At 38.8% G+C, this 18735-nt stretch overlaps 1 protein-coding gene across 1 annotated transcript; it reads right to left on the bottom strand.

The window, feature by feature from the left end:
• Window positions 1–12773: 12773 nt before the first annotated feature.
• LOC121442732 (integral membrane protein 2A-like) lies at window positions 12774–18397 on the bottom strand. Its single transcript, XM_041644332.1, has 6 exons — window positions 18154–18397; window positions 14811–14942; window positions 14353–14550; window positions 14019–14129; window positions 13348–13498; window positions 12774–13222 (listed from the first exon to the last, which is right to left on the bottom strand). The coding sequence occupies exons 1-6, from the start codon at window positions 18262–18264 to the stop codon at window positions 13134–13136; spliced, it is 792 nt and encodes a 263-aa protein (XP_041500266.1). The 5' UTR covers window positions 18265–18397; the 3' UTR covers window positions 12774–13133.
• Window positions 18398–18735: the final 338 nt, after the last annotated feature.

Raw genomic sequence — 18735 nt, 5'->3', positions numbered from 1 at the left:
CCCTGAGGGAACAGGTGGTACCTGTTATGCATGTGGAAAAACCTGGATATTTTGCAGACTGATGTTTCCCCACAGAAATTTCAGATTAAAAAATAAGCAGGACCTTGTAGCCACAAGATGATAAACACAGTCCTGAGGTTATACCTGTGACTTCATAGAGGAATACATTGGGGTATGGAATACTGTACACAAAAGGAAATTCATGGACAATTTCTTTGAGAGTGGGGAAACAGCCAAGTCAAGCCAGGCCCCATGAAATAATAGGGGCTATATATCCTTGAAGAACCCTATGAACCAAAAAGGCAGACCTGTGATCTTCAGGCACGAAAATGAACCACTGATCAAATCGGCTGGGAAACCCGTGGCATTAGGGGATTATACCTTACTTCTCCCACCTGAAATATACCGCCTTCTAACGTGGAGACCCAAGTCATTCCCACCAGGGTATAGGGCCTTTGTGCGAGGCACAGTAGGACTTACTTTAGGAAGCAGCCAGATACTAACCTGGGGACTACAGATCACCAGGAGGTAATAGATGAAGGGAATAGATACAGAGAAAATTAAAGTTCTGGCTCAGCCCTATACTTATTTTGATATTACACCTGAATTAAAAATAGATCATCTAACTAGTAATAGCCTCCAGTTTTATGTTGGAAAAGTTGCTCATCATGGCTCAGTTCCATAAATTGATGTGGGAGTGATTTCTTATTAATAAAGAAACTGCCTAGACCCATTTGATAGGCCAACCCTTAGGTAGGCGGAGAAAACAGAACAGAATGCTGGGAGAAAGAAGCTGAATCAGGAGTCACCATGATTCTCCCACTCCAGGCAGATGCAGGTTAAGATCATTCCTGGTAAGCCAGCTCGTGGGCTACACAGATTATAAGAAATGGGCTAGTCCAGGTACGAGAGTTAGCCGAGAAAAGGCTGGAACTAATGGGCCAAGCGGTGTTTAAAAGAATACAGTTTCCGTGTAATTATTTCGGGGCATAAGCTAGAGCTAGCCATGTGGGAGGCTGGGTGCCGCCGGGGACGCAGCCCCGCTGCTCATATTACAACAATAAATTGGTAGTATTTTGATCCACAAAGCATTTTCATGAGCACAAATTATAATGATTCAGCCACATAATATAGCTTTCACTTCTGGGTTCTAGGGCCACACATGTGCAGATAAGCCCTCAGGGCAGAAGTGCCTAATGGCCCCAGGAATCTGAAAGGACCCCACATGACCCACATGCAGCTTGGTTGCATTATCTACATATAACACAGCTGCATGAGCCCTTGAGCACATGCGTTAGCTCCATCATCTGTGTATGACATAACCACACCATCCCACTGTTTGCATACACTAGGCAGCCCTTAAAAGCTGGATGCACCATCTTCAGTACCCCCTCCCCCCCCCCTCTCTCTCTCTCTCTCTCTCTCTCTTTCTCTCTCTCTCCACACTGACTTCCCTGGGCCTGTACACACCCCCTCTAATAAACTCCTGTTGCATGTTCCATGTTTCCTTCTAACTCATGCCAGGTAATTTAACAAATAGTACAGGAAACTCATCCAGAAATGAAACTGTACTCAAATGGTAAAGATTTTCTTGGGTTTTTTGACATCATGGCATGTGTATCTGTGATCTAAGGATGATACTGGCCCCAGCATGGCCACTGTAGCCAGTTGCTGCCTATTGGCAGGAAATAGGTGGGACAATGGCACCAGCACAGAGTTCTGCCATGGTTAGCTGGTGGGATGCCAGAAGTCATCAAGGTATTTTATGCCATATGTCCTGCTCAATATGCCTGTAAACTTCTGGGACTGAGATATCTTGAGCCAAATGAGGATTCTTTTACATATCATAAACCATATTATCTCTCATCAGACGTTACTCCAGGGAGTTAATTCTTTATGGGGTTTAGGCAAAACTCAAAAGGTGTAACTACTGTCAAAATCCTTGAGGGAAGTATAAAATTCTGGGATTAGGGTATCCCAGGACAAAATCTTTACACAACAGTTTTGGGAGAAATCAAAAGGCAAGCTCCCATGGAAATTCACCTTCCTGGATTGCCTGGCTATCAGAGAATCCCATCTGGATATATTAGTGGCTGCTTGCTGGAGAAATATGGACTTCTGGCACTGATTTGATAGAGAAACAGTCACAGACTGAACACATAGAAAGGTTCAATAGTCCTTGTAACATCCCTTTTTCGCTATAGAAATTAAATCAGATAAATGGAGGCTGTAACAGTATTTAAGAGCTATAAATAAAATCATGTAGGCAGTGGGGTCCTACTGTGGGGACTCGATTGCCTACTGGTATACAACTATATTTTTATATAAGTATAGTGGACTTGAATATTTATTTGTTTACCATTCCGCTGTATCCGTGCAATTATGAATATTTTACTTTTACCCTTCTTCTACCTAATCATGGTCTACCAACACAGCCCTTTCAAGAGAAAGTCTTCCCTAGGGATAAGAAAAACAGATTAGGAATGAAGCACAGGGCCCCTCCAGCTCCTGCTGCAGGGGCTTCTATGTTCCATATGACCCTGCCTCCCCCAAGCCTGCCCGATTGTCTGTGAGATCCTTGGCCTAGGAACAGTTTCTGTTCCTGCACTGAGGCTATGCACCCAGAGGGGGTGAGTGTGGTGTGTACCCACCCAGCCGGAAGAAATTCAAATTCAACAAAAGAAATTCAAATGGCCAAAACACCCTTAAGGTTATGTTCAACCTTCTTAGCAATCAGGGAAATGCAAATCAAACAACTTTGAGATACCGTCTTACACCTGTCAGAATGGCTAAAATCAAAAACACCAATGATAGCTTATGCTGGAGAGGATGTGGAGTAAGGGGAACACTCATCCATTGTTGGTGGGAATGCAAGCTTGGTTAAACATTCTGTTGTCAGAACAAGAAAAGTTAACACTCACAGCTCATGTGTAGACCAAAACATTCTGTAGGCAAACCACTCCCTGGGTGGAATCCGTAGTTATCTCCCTAAGGGAGAAAGAACCTAGCGGGAAGCAAATAAGAATTAAACACAGGCAATTTTCAGTACTCACTGGAACTCCCTCCTGATACTATCCTATGTTCCGTCTCTTATTTCGCCTGTATCTATGTTCCTTTTGCCTAATAATTCTAATCTTCATGCTCCTACCCTGGAACATACAAACCTGCCACAGCTAGGAGCCTGGCAGAAGTCACCCCAAGAAGGTGGCTTGTGACAGGTATGTGTATCTTTAGAATTCTAATAGCCTTTTGATAGATTGTTCCTTAAATGATTATGAAGTGATCCTTGTTATATATTGTAACTAGTTTTTATTTAAGGTTTATTTTAGCAAGTATTAAAATAACTATGTATTTGTCTCCTGGTATCTTGTATTCCATTTACTTGAAATATCTTTTTCCATGCTTGTATCCTACCTAAGGTGGTGACTATGTTTGATGGTAAAGTGTGTGTGTGTGTGTGTGTGTGTGTGTGTGTGTGTGTTATTCTTCTTAAAGATGTGGTGGTGGGTCAGGCTCGTCCCACGAGAGGCCCCCGGTGAGTCCCCTAGGCCTTGGCGGAGCAGCAGAGGGTCCCCAGGCCTCAGTGTGTACCCTGAGGCCTTGGCTGGTCCCCTTGGCCCGGGGAAGACTGCGGCAGCTGAGAGACAGGCAGATAAGAGAGAGAAGAGAGAGGTGGGAGAGAGACAGGCAGCAGCCACCTCTTCAGAAGAGGGATTGAAAGAGAGAGTATAGGCTGTAGGAAAACAAAATCCACTTGCTTCAGTGGAAAAGGAAGGGGAGGGGGTTGAGAGTGGGAGTGGCTTTTCTCTTAAAGGGACAAGGTACCCAGTTGACAGGCCAGCAGATGTAACAGTATTTTTTTTTAAAAAAAGATTTAGTTAGTTGTGTGTGTGTGTGTGTGTGTGTGTGTGTGTGTTTATATGCACCACATGCATACAGGAGCCCTCAGGGGAAGTACAGAACACTGAATCTGCTGGAACTGGAGTTATGGGCAATTGTAAGCTGCTATGTCTGGGCTGGGAGCCAAACACAACTCCTCTGAAGAAGAGTAAATGCTCCAAACCACGAAGCTATCTCTTCAGTCCTGCTCTGTATTTCTTGAAGGCAACAAAAAGCTAGATCCTGTTTTGTAATCCAATCTGCAAGTCTGTGTCTCTTCATTATGGAATTTATGCCATTATTAGTATTGAATTCATTTTGAATGATGGGTATTAATTACTACTTATTTTGATGTTTTCTTAGATCACTTTTGACAAATGATTCTGGAATTTTTTTTATTCCCTGTGATCTCTTGGATTTATTTATCCCTGTCTTCAGGCCAAAGTACTCTTTTACAGTAGCCTCTGCAGACCTGACTGAGTGGTCATAAATTCCTTTAATCTATTTTTACCACAGAAGTTTTTATTTTTTCTCAGTCAGTATTTCTGGGTAACAGTCTGTGTTAACAATGTGGTCCTTGTGAACTTGAAGTACACCTTCCAAGGCTCTTCTGATTTAATATTTGTGATGAATAATCAAGCATTATTCTGATGGTGCTGCCTTTGTTAGTGATTTGATCTTTTGCTCTTGCCGGCTTTAATAATTTTGACCTTTTCTGTGTTAAAGTGTTTAACTAGACTATGTCATGGGGGAGTTTCTTTTCTGGCTCTTCCTATATATAGTTTTGTAGGTCTGTTGTGCTTGGATGAATTTCTTTTTGTCTATGTTTGGGAATTTTCTTCCATGTTTTCACTGAAATTATGTTTTATGCCTTCACTATGGTATTCTCCTTCTATGCTCCTAATCCAAGGTTAGGTCTTTTCATGGCATCCCAGAGCACTCTCTCTCTCATGGTGTTCGTATATTAATTTCTCATTGACTTTTACTGAGTAATTCAATTCCTCTACTTTGTTTTCTGCCCCAAATTCTGTTTTCTACATGATCCATTCTATTGTTGAGACATTTCAACAAGATTTCTATTTAGCTTATTGACTCTTTCTTCTCTACCATCATTTCCATTTGGATCTTCTCCAATAATTCTATTGTCATATCTTGAGTTTGCTTCCTTATTCCATTAATCTCCTTGTTTTAATCCCCCTTGAGGCTACTCTTATCTTTGAATTGTTGCAAAATATTTATAAATATTCTTTTAAAATATTTGTCTGGTAATTCTTCAAATGTATTTTATGAGGTATCATTATTATGATATTAGTGAGTCATAGAGGAGACATGTTGTCTTGTATTTTAATGTTGTTCCTGATTCTACATCGGTATTTTCACATCTGGAGTCACTTTATTAGTTGAGTTTTTTTCGTTTATTTGAATTTTTTATTTTTTAAATGTATGTCCCTTTTTGTGGTCAGTGATGATATTGCAGTGCTTAGTGGATAGGATTATTGTATAGTTTCTTCCTATGGTACTGACATTTACGGTCAGAGGCTCTATCCTGAGTCATCTCCTGAAGGCCAGGTATTGTCCTGTGTTGACTGGAGCCTCCCAACTGGGCCTTCAACTTTTAAAACGAGTTGTGGATCTCTCTATATACTTATGGGCCTTGCTCCAAGTCAGATACAGTTCCCAGGCTTAGTCTGTAGCTTCCAGAGTTGTAAAAGGTCCATTGTGACTGTAAACCTAATCCAGAGTCAAATCTTTTCCCCATTCTGAGCCCACAGTTTCCTCTTAAGTTGTTAAAAATGTGAAACTTCCCCCAAACACCAGTAGACCTTACCCTAACTCAGGACAGGTCCCTATTATAGGTCTGTAGCTTCTGCTGGATCTGCAGGGAGATGTGTAACTTTCTCCAACCCTGTGGTAATAACCTGGAGTGAAATCTAGTCCTTACCCTGGATATTCGCCTTCCATTGCAGCCATGGGAGGTGTGAGACTTGATGCCATCTTCTTTTTTTAACCCAGTGATTCAAGTTAATGCTACCCATATGTGTCTGTGTATGGGATCATCTACTGAGGCATGAAGAATTAAGCAGTGATCTTACCAATTCCCAGTGAAAAGAAGTGACACTCCCTCCCCTTGTATCTGTCGACTGCCAATAGTTACACTGCAAAAAATTGGGACCTCAGGAGCTCCTCCTTCTCCACGCTGAAATTTTTTATGCTTTTTAAAGACAGGATTTGTCTTAGCTTTGGGGCCTGTCCTGGATCTAACTCTTGTAGACCAGGCTGGCCTGGAACTCACAGAGATACAGAGATCCACCTGTCTCTGCCTTCCGAGTGCTGGGGTTAAAGGTGTGCGCCACCACTACCGGGCTTTTATTTATTTATTTTTTTATTTTTTGGACCATGCTGAAAGTTTTAACTGGCCTGATCTTGTGCAGGTCTTCTGCAGGTAACTCCAGCTGTGGTGAGTTCATGACTTTAACACCCAAGTCATATCCAGAGGTTAGCCATTTAACAACCTTTCTCTCTGTACTCTCATTCTTACACTATTTTGTCCCATAATCCATAATTCATAAACTTTATATATTTGTTTACCAATCCTCTGTTATCTAATTTAAAGGTGCCATGTTTGCTGTCAAGACCATGGGTGATATATTGAATATCAGTTTTTCCTCATTTATTCTTTTTAAGTTCTAGGGTGTAGAAGAATAAATCATCTTGCATTTTTACCCCAAACATTTAGGTCAAAAAATCTGAGAAAGAGCCATGGCAAGACCCCCTGACATCCCCTCACCCTGCATATCCAGTCCCAAATTATTTTCTGCCATTTTTATAGACACACCATGTATTGGCTTCCTTCCCTCTCTTTCATAGTTGTCACTTTCCTAGTCTAATTTTCTATTGTTTGTTGTTTACTACATAGTAGAATGTAATCCTAACAGCTATTTCTATGATATTTTAAAAATAGCAACCTGCTTCTAGGTATGATCTTGCTTAAAATTATCAAGTGTTTTTTCAATACTTTAAGTATAAAGACAAAGTTCTCTTATACTCTACAAAATGATATATGATGTAGACTCTCCCTAATTTTCCCAGCACTGTCTTTGCTAGTGTTCTCTTTTCTCAATGTGCTAATAATCCTTTCTATGTAGTGAGGAGGCAAGCAGGCCTGCTTTTTGTCCCTCCTGGCTCCCGCATGGTTAGCTTTACACCTGAAATAACAACACACAAATTGTATTCATTTAAACACTGCCTGGCCCATTATACCTAGCCTCTTCTTGGCTAACTCTCGTATCTTGCTTTAACCCATATCTAGTAATCTGTGTAGCACCACGAGGTGGTGGCTTACTGGGAAGATTCTAATCTGCATCTATCTCGGAGAGGAGAGCTATGGTGTCTGACCTAGCGGCTGGCTCCATGGTGTCTGCCTGACTCTGCTTTCTTTCTACCAGCATTCTGTTCTGTCTACTCCGCTTATCTAAGCTGCTGTCCTATCAAAAAGCCAAGGCAGTTTCATTACTAACCAATGAAATTAACACATAAACAGATGACCCTTCTACATCATTTCTATTTCATTTTTTATAACAATCATTCTTCTTCTGCTTTAGGAACTTTGTTTCCCTGTCCTTCAGCATAAATGTTCTTTTCAATAATTATTTTAATGTTCCTTATCTTTCAGCTCAAATTTCACATTCCTATCAACAGCTCACTAATGGACCAGAATCGTCCCCACTTACAAACTCTCATAAACATCCTATTTTTCTTTTCTTTTTCTATTCTCTCATATATTGCATCCCAGTCACAGTTTTCCCTCCCTCCTCTCCCCCGAGTCTCTTCCCCATAGCCTCCCCTCTCCCCCAGATTCATATACCCTCTATCTCTCCTCAGAAATAAAAACAGGTCTCCCAGGGACATCAACCAAATAAGAGGCATAATATGCTACAATAAGACCTAGTAAGGGGGACATGGAACCTGAACCAGCCATCTTCTGTAACCAGGCAAGAATCCTTCAAATGGAGGGATTGGGGCACCAACACAGTCACAAAACCTATTTTTTCTTTATAACAAAATTTTACAATTAAAAAATATCTTTTAATAAGAGTATGTATAAAATAGTGAGTGTCCATATTGTTTTTCTCAGAATAGTATGCACCCTAAATAAGCAGCACAATACCCAGTCAATGATTAATGTATATATAATCATATTAGAGGCATTAAATAGAAAACAAACATTGTATTAGGTTATGGAACCTAAACTGCTCACAAATTGCCTATTAGACCTGTGGCTCTCAGCCTTCCTAATACTGTGACCCTTTAATACAGTTTCTCATGTTATGGTGATGCCCCCCACCCAACCATAAGATTATTTTTGTTGCTACTTCATTACTGTAATTTTGCTATTGTTGTAAATTATAATGTAATAATCTATGCCTTCTAATGGTCTTAGGTGACCCTTGTGAAAATGTCATTTGACCTCCCTCCCCTCCAAAAAGGAGTTGCGATCCATAGGTTAAAAACTGCTAAGATAGAAACAGGCGGTGGTGGTGCATGCCTTTAATCCCAGCACTCAGGAGGCAGAGACAGGTGGATCTCTGGGAGTTCGAGACCAGCCTGGTCTATAAGAGCTAGTTTCAGGATAGGCTCCAAAGCTACAGAGAAACCCTGTCTTGGAAAAAAAAAAACCAAAACTGCTGAGATAGATGATTCCCCATATCTGTAATTATTTTCAGGTACTCACAGAACCAACATCTCTTACATATTGAGTTTCAGATTCTGGCTCCAAATTAACATTCATTTATACTTTTTAGATTTTCTAAATATTTCCCTTTTAAAATTACTCATTAGTTATGAATATTTTGGAGACACTGGAAGTGGATGACTATGAATGTCATGTTGTTTCACAATGTGTCAATAAAAACTTCTGCTTTTTCAGTTAACCCCTTTTCAACAAAATTTGATGTAAAAGACAAAGTTCTATGGATGCTTGTATTCAAACATGGTGTTTTATGTGATTGTATTTCATTCACAGGCATTATTTATTTTTTTCTAACTTGTATGAAAGTAGTTGATAGAATTATTGTATGTTTAGCAGTGATTCATTGGCTATTAATGTAAGATATCTTTGTCTCTAATTAATTGTATTTGCTTATTTATCTGTCCTCAACTATTTATGCTTCTAGAAAACCTTTAAAATAATTTTGAAAAGTTCTAAAGCTTATATATTTCTGTCATTTTGATTGGGATGAGGTTAAACAAATTAATTTGAGAAGATTTTTTTTATGTTCTGTCTTCTCTTTTTAGTTGCACAAAATCCTTAATTTATGTCTTTTAACTAAGATTTCTCATTTACTTCCAAATAAAAAGAAATTTTCTTTATATTTCTGTTGCTACTGAGTGCAGTGGGTGGAATAAAACTAATGGTATGAAAGGAAGTCATTCATTTGTTTTTATCATGATTAATGATTGTATAAATTTTATTTGACCAACTAGTCTCTAGTGTTTGGAAAAATTTATCTGTTAGCAAACACATGTTCATTCTCTCTGAATCTTTGAAAATGATATATTTATCTTATATATAATCACATGGGCTAGCATGTCAGGAACAACACTGAATATGTACAAAAACAACCATTGTTTTTTGGGACTCACCAAGAAACATGAAGAATTTTAAAATAATGCATTTACTTTTTTGACATAAATAATATATATTGTATTATATAATCTAGTATTGACTATATAGAATTTGAAAATAATGCATTTACTTTTCCAACATAAATAATATATACTGTATTATATAATCTAGCATATATTATATAATTAATCAATTTTTTGAAGAAGACTGTTGAACTTCATCAAGTTCTCTGTAAATATTCTTTTTTATTTTTTAAATCTTGTACCCTATCTTTCTATTATAAAGTTTTATTTTTGTGTATATAGGTGTTTTCCTACATGTGTACCACTAGTGTGCCTAATGCCGGTGGTGGCCACAAGAAGGGAGTATGCCAGATTGGATTCCCTGACTCTGTACTTACAGATGATTGTGAGCTGCTGTGTGGAGGCTGGGAATCGAAACTGGGTTCCTTGAAAGAGCAACCAGTGCTCTTGAATGCTAAGCCACCTCTTCGTCCCTTCTCGTTCTTTTTTTTTTTTTTTCAAGACAGAGATTCTCTGTATAGCTTTGGAGCCTGTCCTGGAACTCGCTCTGTATAACAGGATGGCCTCGAACTCACAGAGATCTGCCTGGCAGCCTGCCTGCCTCTGAATCCCGAGTGCTGGGATTAAAGGTGTGCACCACCACCACCACCTGGCTTCTCCTTATTTTAAAGAATCAGTTCTTTGAGTGAGGTAACCCAGACCCAAAATGATGAACATGGGATGTACTCACTCATAATTGGCTTCTAGCCATAAAAAAGGGTCACGGAGTCTACAATTGGTGAACATAAAGGAGCTGAGTAAGAAGTTGAACCCAAGGTAAAACATATAGTTATCCTCTTGGCTATGGGAAGTAGACAAAATTGCCGGGGAGAAAATTGAGATCTTGGGGGTGGGGTGGGATGGGGGTAAGGCGAGATGGGGAGAGAAAAGTGAGAAGGGGAGGATGGGGGGAACTTGGGGAAACAGGATGATTGGGATATAGGAAGGTTGGATAGGGGAGCACGGAAGCACAATTCTTAGTTAAGGGAGCCACCTTAGGGTTGGCAAGAGACTTGAACCTAGAGTGGCTCCCAGGAACCCAAGGCGATGTCCCCAAGTTAGTTCCTTGGGCAGCTGAGGATAGGGAACCTGAAATGACCCTATCCTATAGCAATACTGACGAATATCTTGTATATAACCATAGAACCTTCATCTGGTGATGGATGGAGATACAGAGACCCACACTGGAGCACTGGACTGAGCTCCCAAGGCCCCAATGAGGAGCAGAAGGAGGGAGAAGATGAGCAAGGAAGTCAGGACCACGAGGGGTACACCCACCCACTGAGACAGTGGAGCTGATCTATTGGGAGCTCACCAAGGCCAGCTGGACTGTGACTGAAAAAGCATGGGATAAAACCGGACTCTCTGAACATGGCGAACAATGAGGGCTGATGAGAAGCCAAGGACAATGGCACGGGGTTTTGATCCCACTTAATGTTCTGGCTTTGTGGGAGCCTAGCCAGTTTGGATGTTCACTTTCCTAGACCTGGATGGAGGGGGTTGGACCTTGGACTTTCCACAGGGCAGGGAACCCTGACTGCTCTTTGGACTAGAGAGGGAGGGGGAGAGGAGTGGGAGGACGGGGAGGGAAATGGGAGGCTGGGAGGAGGCGGAAACTTTTTTTTTCCTTTTCTCAATAAAAAAGAAAAAAGAAAAAAAAAGAATCAGTTCTTTTCACTACTTTTTCCTTTTCCCCCTCAGTCTTTTCAAAATATTTGAGAATATAATATTATTTTGTTTTCCTTTCCTCCCTCCAAATCCTCCTTCAAATCCATGGCCACTTTTTACACTAATTGTTATTCATGCATATCTGTATATGTGTATTCCTAAATATATTTCTAAATATGACTTGTTTAATCTGTATAATGTTACTTGTATCTGTTTCCAGGGCTATCCTTTTGTCTTTGTTATTGATTTTTTTTTCTTTTGGAGACACAGTTTCTGTATGTTGCCTATGATGTTTTTAAATTCCTAGGCTATTTTCTCCCTCAGCTGCCAGAGTAGCTGGTTGCACAGATGCATTTCTCTGTGTCCAGCTGAGAACCAGTTCTTGAACATAACAGTTCTGGTTGCTTCTTAACCATTGGACCTTTATTCTCTTCCTATATCTTTCTTTCAGTGTGTATCATTGCTTCTGAATTTATAAAGTTAAAGATTTGTTTTTAACTTTATTTTAAAATAATAATATTTTAAAGCCCTCGATTGAACTGGGAATTTAGTCCACAGAAATTGAGCAATAGTCACTATCAACAAATAGAAGAGAAATTATAATACTGGCCCATGTGGTGCGGAGTTTATACTCGTAGATAAATGTGTAAAGATGTCAGGCTTGTGGCATTGTTAAAAATCATTAGTGTTGAACCAGTGTTCCAGATGCCAAAGCACAGGCCTCGACAAGCCTTACAATCCAAGGACCTGAGTTCCACCCCCAGCACAAGTGTCAAGGAGGAAGGGGAGAATCTACTCAACAAAGGAGTCCTCTGACTTCCACATACTCATTTTGCTGCATACCCACACACTGAATAAATTAATTTAACTTAACTAAGTCTCAATGTCTTATTCAGTGTTAGTCTTTGGTGGTCTGATATAGCTGCATATGGTTGTTTATGTTTCTATGAAAAAGAAAAACCATTAAAATGCCTTAAATTGTTCTGAGCTGAAGACTCTCTATAAGTAGTTGAATTTACATAACAAGAAAATTGTAAGATACTTAAAAAGCAATTAATACAGAATGAAAATGGGGAAATGTGAGATTGTGAAATATAAATATGTAAATATGTAGAAGTGGTAATGGATACAGTTATGTTCATAATTTTATGTCTGATTTCTGTAACCAAAAGCCAAATAAATAATAATTTCCACATTAAGTATTTGTCAAATGATGAAAATAAAACATGATTGAATATGGTAAACTTTATTATAGGGTTGTAGAATTCATACAACCAGAACTCCTTACAGCATTCAGCACCTGTACAGCTTTGTGGATTTCACAACACAGATATCAGTGAGAAAGAATCATTACATGCGTAAAAAATTACTTCCTCATGACTATTGTTCACATATGAGTCAGATTCTTTACAGAGCACCTGATAGAAATGCAAAAAATGTAATCTCTAAAGTCAGGAGAAATGAACAAAATGAAGAATGAAGCAAAAAAATGTTAAGAGATTTGACATGCTTCACACAAAAATGTCAAAAAGAACTTGAAATATTTTAAATTTAAAGCATGCTCTATCCATATGATTTTATCAGGAGCTTGCTTTAAATAAAAACAGAGGATGGACTTTGTCAGGATGTTAGATGACATATTCATGCTGCTTTCAGAATCTAAACCCTATAAATTCAAAAAAGATAATCATTTAATTTGTTGCAAACAGCAAGCGATGTCAATTAAACTTGAATTGGACAATGGCTTGCAGTGGTTAGTAGTTTTCTCCCCCCCCTTCCGTTTCCAGTATAAGCAATAGAGTAAATGTATGAGTAAATATCATGAGTATCCCATTACTAAAGTCACACTGTAAGCTGCTGACTTCTTATTACCAAGGATACTCTTTATCTGCCCTTCTTCACTCCTGACATATCTTGGTCTCAACAATAAATTCATTGGGGAAGTGTCTTATCTTCCAGCATTTGTCAATGGCACGCTTATTGAAACCTGTGAAGACACAAAAAGATGGCTTTTTAGTTGTCTGTGTCCATGAAGAGGTATTTCAACATGCTCATTTCCATGCAGTCTACCCTCACTCTCTTCTGCTCACCCAAAAATAATAAATTACCTACCCAGCAAGAGGTCTCTGCGTCTAAGGCGGAAGGATTTTCGGTTGTTGCAAAGTTGGTAAATAAAAATACCAAGGTTACTAACATCACGGATTTCTTCCACAGCAACCAGGTCTTCATGAACCACATAAGTGTGAGGCAAATACTTGCCACTCTAAAAGTGCAAAGAAAAAAAATTAAGACAATAAATTCTTAAAGACGGTATTAAAATTCCCACTTACATCCTTTTAAAAATAGACATTATTAAAATAGAATTCATTTAAGAGCAGTTTTATATACTATTTTTATTATACATATATACATTTATGAGTTTCAAGTTCAGTGTGCTATTTGCACATACACACAGCATGCATTGATGAAATTCAACCTCTCTTTATCCACCTCCCCCTACATACATGCCCTTCTCAACTTCTATTAATCAGTGTTGTGTGTTCAAGTGAACACTTTTAGCTTCTATATATGAAGAACATAAAGCATTTGTCTGTCTGACTGGCTTACATTGCTTAACATAAAATTCCTCAGTTCCATCTATTTTGGCACAGCTTACACTTTTAATTAAAAAAAATATTTCAACGAGATGGAATGTCTGGCCCAATTCATTAACTTTTTGGAATAATGATGCAAAATTATTTGGAAGTGCTTATAAGAAAAAAAATGATCTCTGAAATACATACTGCCAGTTTGCCAAAAAGCTCCACCAGATTCTTTGGAGTCATAACAATGGAAGTATTGAGGGGCATCAGATAACAGTTTCCCAAAAGCAAGTCCAGGTAAGCAGTCATTCCCTGTTGGGGAGGTGAAAAACGATGCGTATTAATACTTCAGATTTTCACGTACCATCAGAACAAACAGCCAGATCTTTTTTGAAAATTTACTACGCCTACCCAACAACAACACAATGAAAAGGTTTGGCTCCAAAACGGTGTTCATTTATGAATAAATTCATTGTCTTTCAGTAAAGAAGGACTAGAGAAAATTTTTGAATAACTACAAGAAAGAAAAATCCACCTTCTCAAAGTCATGGATAATTGCCGCAGGGTCACTATCTGAGAAACTGGGAACGGGTACATCAATGATTGCAATGTTGTCGTCCTCACGGATATCAGCCTCCTCGGTCACAGGCAGGAAATACGGCTCTCCTCCATGGAGGGAATTCACAGGATCTTCAGAATCAAAGAAGCACATCTCACCGTGGTAAATGGTGCTCTAAGAGACAAAAGGGAAGTTTAAGACTTTGCAATATTCATCGCCATGACACCTGAATTGTCTCTTACACTCATGTACCGTGTTAACCTGAGACTTGTTTGTTACAGCATTATGAAATCTAAGCAATGGCAGAGAGTGAAAGGTAATTGAAAACATTCCTCAAGTCTTCATTTCTCTGGTTACCACCACATAATTATTTAGGTTGCTAATGAAATACACGGGAATTAGTAATTCCAAATAGTAAGAGCTATAATTATTACCTTAGGCATGAAGTACTTGTAAATGCAGGCTCCACCCACAATTAGCCCAGCCAAGATGAAGGAGAGGCCTAGGAGAGTAAGCATGCATCTCCCGGAAGAGCCATCTTTCTCCTGCGGGGCAACTCTGAGCTCCTATTGATTAGAAACAAAATTAAAAAGATAATGTTTTTAGACAGTTGCTTCTGTGTGCAACTTATCACCCCTGAAACGCAAAATATTTTGAAAACAAACTAATCTTAAGTCATTTGAAGACAGTTTCTGATGCTAATATATATAGAATATCTCCACTAACGCTAGCCTTCCTTCTAGCATTTTCAAAATTAAATATAGATATGTTATTTTAAAATATGTACTTGTAGAATGTTAAAATAACCATTAATTTATAGAATGACATATTTTTAATAAAAATACTTAATATAGATGTACTTTTTAAACAAATGTTTAATGGATAAAGAGTATTTTTAACTAGATATGATATAGTGCAGGTTGTCTTTAAAATGTATGCTCTTTAAATAATTTAAACTAGTTATAGTTTTATAAACACTGGCTTTTTAGTCTATAGAAATAGACACTTTGCTACTTGCTTTGAAATCAATTTATCAGCTTAAAGGAGTGCTAGTAACCTTCAATTTGTTGGCTACTTTTCAAGAAGCTTTATTGTCAAGTTAGAAAGGAATTATTTCATTTTAGAAATTAATTGAAGTTAATTGTATATTTTCTAATATTCCTAACTTTATTTTTAAATATAAAGCTTCCTGGTATTGTCCATTAGTCTATATACTGCAATAATGCTATTTTCCAAGTCCTAGTGTAAACGCTAAATTTAAAAGCAGAGGATTTGCTACATACAGAGCTGTTTGTGAAGCAGTGATTTAAATGTTCTGTCAAATCAATAATTTGCTGACGGATTCTAAAGAAAAATTCAAAACAAAAAGTAACTGATTAACTGCACCCTCCATAGGGCATGGAACTAAAAGGCCTACTATTTCAATTTTTTTGTCACAATATACCCCTCAGCCACATTATTACTCAGCAAGAGAATAAGTGAAGGCAGCAAATCTCAGCCCTGACAATACAAGTTGGTATTAAAAATTATTTTAGTTTGTCTACCATTAGAATTTTTCATGAAATTGCTGTTTTGGACATTTAACTGATCTTAAGACAATTTGGTGAAAAATGTATGCCAATGTGCAAGAAAGGAAGGGTAGAGAATCATTTGATAATTTTTGTTCAAAAAATAAATATATTTTTTAAAGGTCAAAATTTGAAATTTATATTTTCTTAATAATTTAATTAAGCTTATTTCATCAATTATATTCAACACATACTGAAATACCTTAATTGTTTTCGTTAAAAATCTAAATTAATATTTAGTAGTACAGAAACCAAATTTTAAATTTGGACTACTAATTACTGTAATACAGTTGTGGGTTTTTAGAAGGCATATTATAGATAATTAAATTTAGGCACAGAAAGATGAAATGACTTGCTAAAAAGCACATAATAGCTTAATCTGAAATTCTTTGAGGAATGATTTTTTTTTCTTATTACTGAGACAGAAGAACAATTTGTACTGTAACTTCATTTCTCTTTTCCAATAATTCAGGAAGTTTATCATTAAGCATGGCTAAAGTATGAGGGTCTTGGTTTAGGTGGACATGCCTGGTCAGTAAGAATAAGGATTTCTTTTGTTTTCATTTAACACTGTTGGAATTCAACGTAACTGAATGAATCAATTATCATAGCTAATTTCTTTTCAAAGTGTATTTTAAAAGTTACTGCATATCATTTGCCAATATGAGTTCAACATGTTCAATCTCTGTTGATCAGGCCTAATCCCTGTATCACAATGTGATAAGGCAAGTAGTACTGTCAAAGAGGCCATGCTAGGGTTCTATTGCGGCTTCTCTAAAGCCTAACAAAGAAATAAAATCAAAGAGGAGATATTTGTTTTTATTTATTCCTCATCTCACCACAGGACTGACCAAAGTATTACATATTAATTGAATCTTTCTACAACTCATGAAGTTTTTTGGTGGTGAGGGGAAAAAAAGGATTACTGTGTGGCTATTTTTAACTACTGGCATCTAGTTAGACCTCCCCTCAAATCTGGCCATGGTTCATTTATAAAGTTAGTAGGAAGACAACTACATATTTGACCTTCTGTCATTTAATTAAAACCTCAACATTGCAAGGGGGTGTTGCTTTTGAGTTCCAGAATGTGTGACACACAAAAGCTAGTTTGATTGCAGCGTTCAATATTGAAAGTTTCCACGATGGAAGTTCTGCAGCAGCGCATTAACATCTCAAACTGTATGCAGAATTACATTTTATTACATGAACTCACAGCTCACTCAAACGCTTTTCAAATAGCCACTCTAAACCTAAAAGGGAAAACTTTCTAAAGACAACAGGACAAGTTAGAGCAGATCAAGTCCCATTCCTGCAGATTCCACAGATGCAGAAGAAAATATGGTCGCCTTTTAAAATTGAGATTTTACTGAGGAAAAAAAAAATGATAGTTTATCAACACTCCAAAAGCCGATGGTTTTTAAAAGAAATATATATATATTGAACTAGACAAACAACCTGGGAAGAGAGAACCTCTCCAGTGCATGGAAAATGAGCTGTTTAAATTGCAACGTTGGAAATGCTTCTGAATCTGTAAGAGGGGAGTGGGATATTGCTCAAGAAGAAATAACAACCAAAAGAACAAAAAAGAGAATCTCAAAATTTATTTTTACAAGAGTTTGGCCAAGAATTAAATCCAATATATGTTTCTGACAGCTCCATTACCTAACCGTTAACAGTGTCTACCTAAAAATACACACAAATGTGTGTGTGTGTGTGTGTATGTGTTGTACAGACACACACAACTTGCCCCAACCCATACAGCTTGAAGTTAAGGCCGCCCCTTGTTTCCCAAATCAGCAATCCTACAAAGATACAGATTCACACAATTTCACTCAAGTCAAAAGTAAAGAAAGAACAGTTAAGTCTCTTGCCCTTGCTCACCCCATGTGGCTGCTCATTCCCTGTAGCTATAATTGTGTCTCGGGCTAATACCATAACCCATTTCCCAGAACAAAATGACATGGAGGAATTTCTTCAAACTCCTTCCAACAATTTCCTGGGATAGGTGGTGTTAAGGGATGGAATTGTAAGGATGCAGAGGGTCATGAGTCGAAGCGGAGCAAAAGGTGGCCCATGCAATTTACAGTTGGCCTGCCTAGAACGCGAGGACTATGGGACACCTAACATTTTGACCTCTGCACCTGCATACCCTCCCTTCTCTCCCCATTCCCAAACTCCAGCAGGCCGACCTAGGCCGAGTGGGAACTACCTTGCCAGTCAGGATCTGAGCTCGGAAGGTGCGGCTCAAGAGTGCCTCCACATCTTGCCGCGCCTCCTCCTTTTGCACCGCCGTGGGGGTATTGAAGGCGATCTTCACCATGGTGAATCTTCGGGCTGCGCGGTAAGGCGCGGCTCGAATCAGTATCCTGGGCTGCAGGTTGGAAGAGGAGGGGATCTCGTTCGTCCAAGCTGCACTTAACTTTCTCCCTGTCTTCCTTTCACAGGCTGCTGCAGGCTCAGGTCCTGGGCTACTTTTGACTCAGTCTCAGGCCGAGTGGGAGAGCGTGGGCGGGGCCGGGGAGGTGCTGAGGGAGGAGCAGGAGGGGGCCAGAGCGCTGGAGTGGGAACGAGTGGGGGTGGGAAGCTGCTAGTTGGGAAGCGAGGGGAACTGGAGCCCATGGCCCGCTTAGGGTAGACAAGCCTCACCTGCACCCCAGGCATGCTTCTACTGCCTTCTGCACCCTCAGATAAGAGCGAGGCAGGAAGGAAACCTGCCTGTCGTGTCTTTCTGCTTCTGTCTGGACCACAATAGCCCCTGACTTTGACTCTGTTTTCCAAAACTTGGGCCTGG

This window comes from Microtus oregoni, unplaced genomic scaffold (genome assembly GCF_018167655.1).
Source record: "Microtus oregoni isolate MIOR12 unplaced genomic scaffold, Mior012 000094F_ref0000399, whole genome shotgun sequence".
Classification (NCBI taxonomy): domain Eukaryota; kingdom Metazoa; phylum Chordata; class Mammalia; order Rodentia; family Cricetidae; genus Microtus; species Microtus oregoni.
This window is presented reverse-complemented; position numbering and strand designations above follow the sequence as displayed.

Coding starts and splice junctions, on each gene's coding strand:
- LOC121442732 (XM_041644332.1), bottom strand. CDS start 18,264: ATGGTGAAGATCGCCTTCAATACCCCCACGGCGGTGCAAAAGGAGGAG. Junction 14,130..14,352: donor TTATCCATGACTTTGAGAAG/GTGGATTTTTCT, acceptor CCTCCCCAACAG/GGAATGACTGCTTACCTGGA. Junction 13,223..13,347: donor ACGCAGAGACCTCTTGCTGG/GTAGGTAATTTA, acceptor GTGTCTTCACAG/GTTTCAATAAGCGTGCCATT.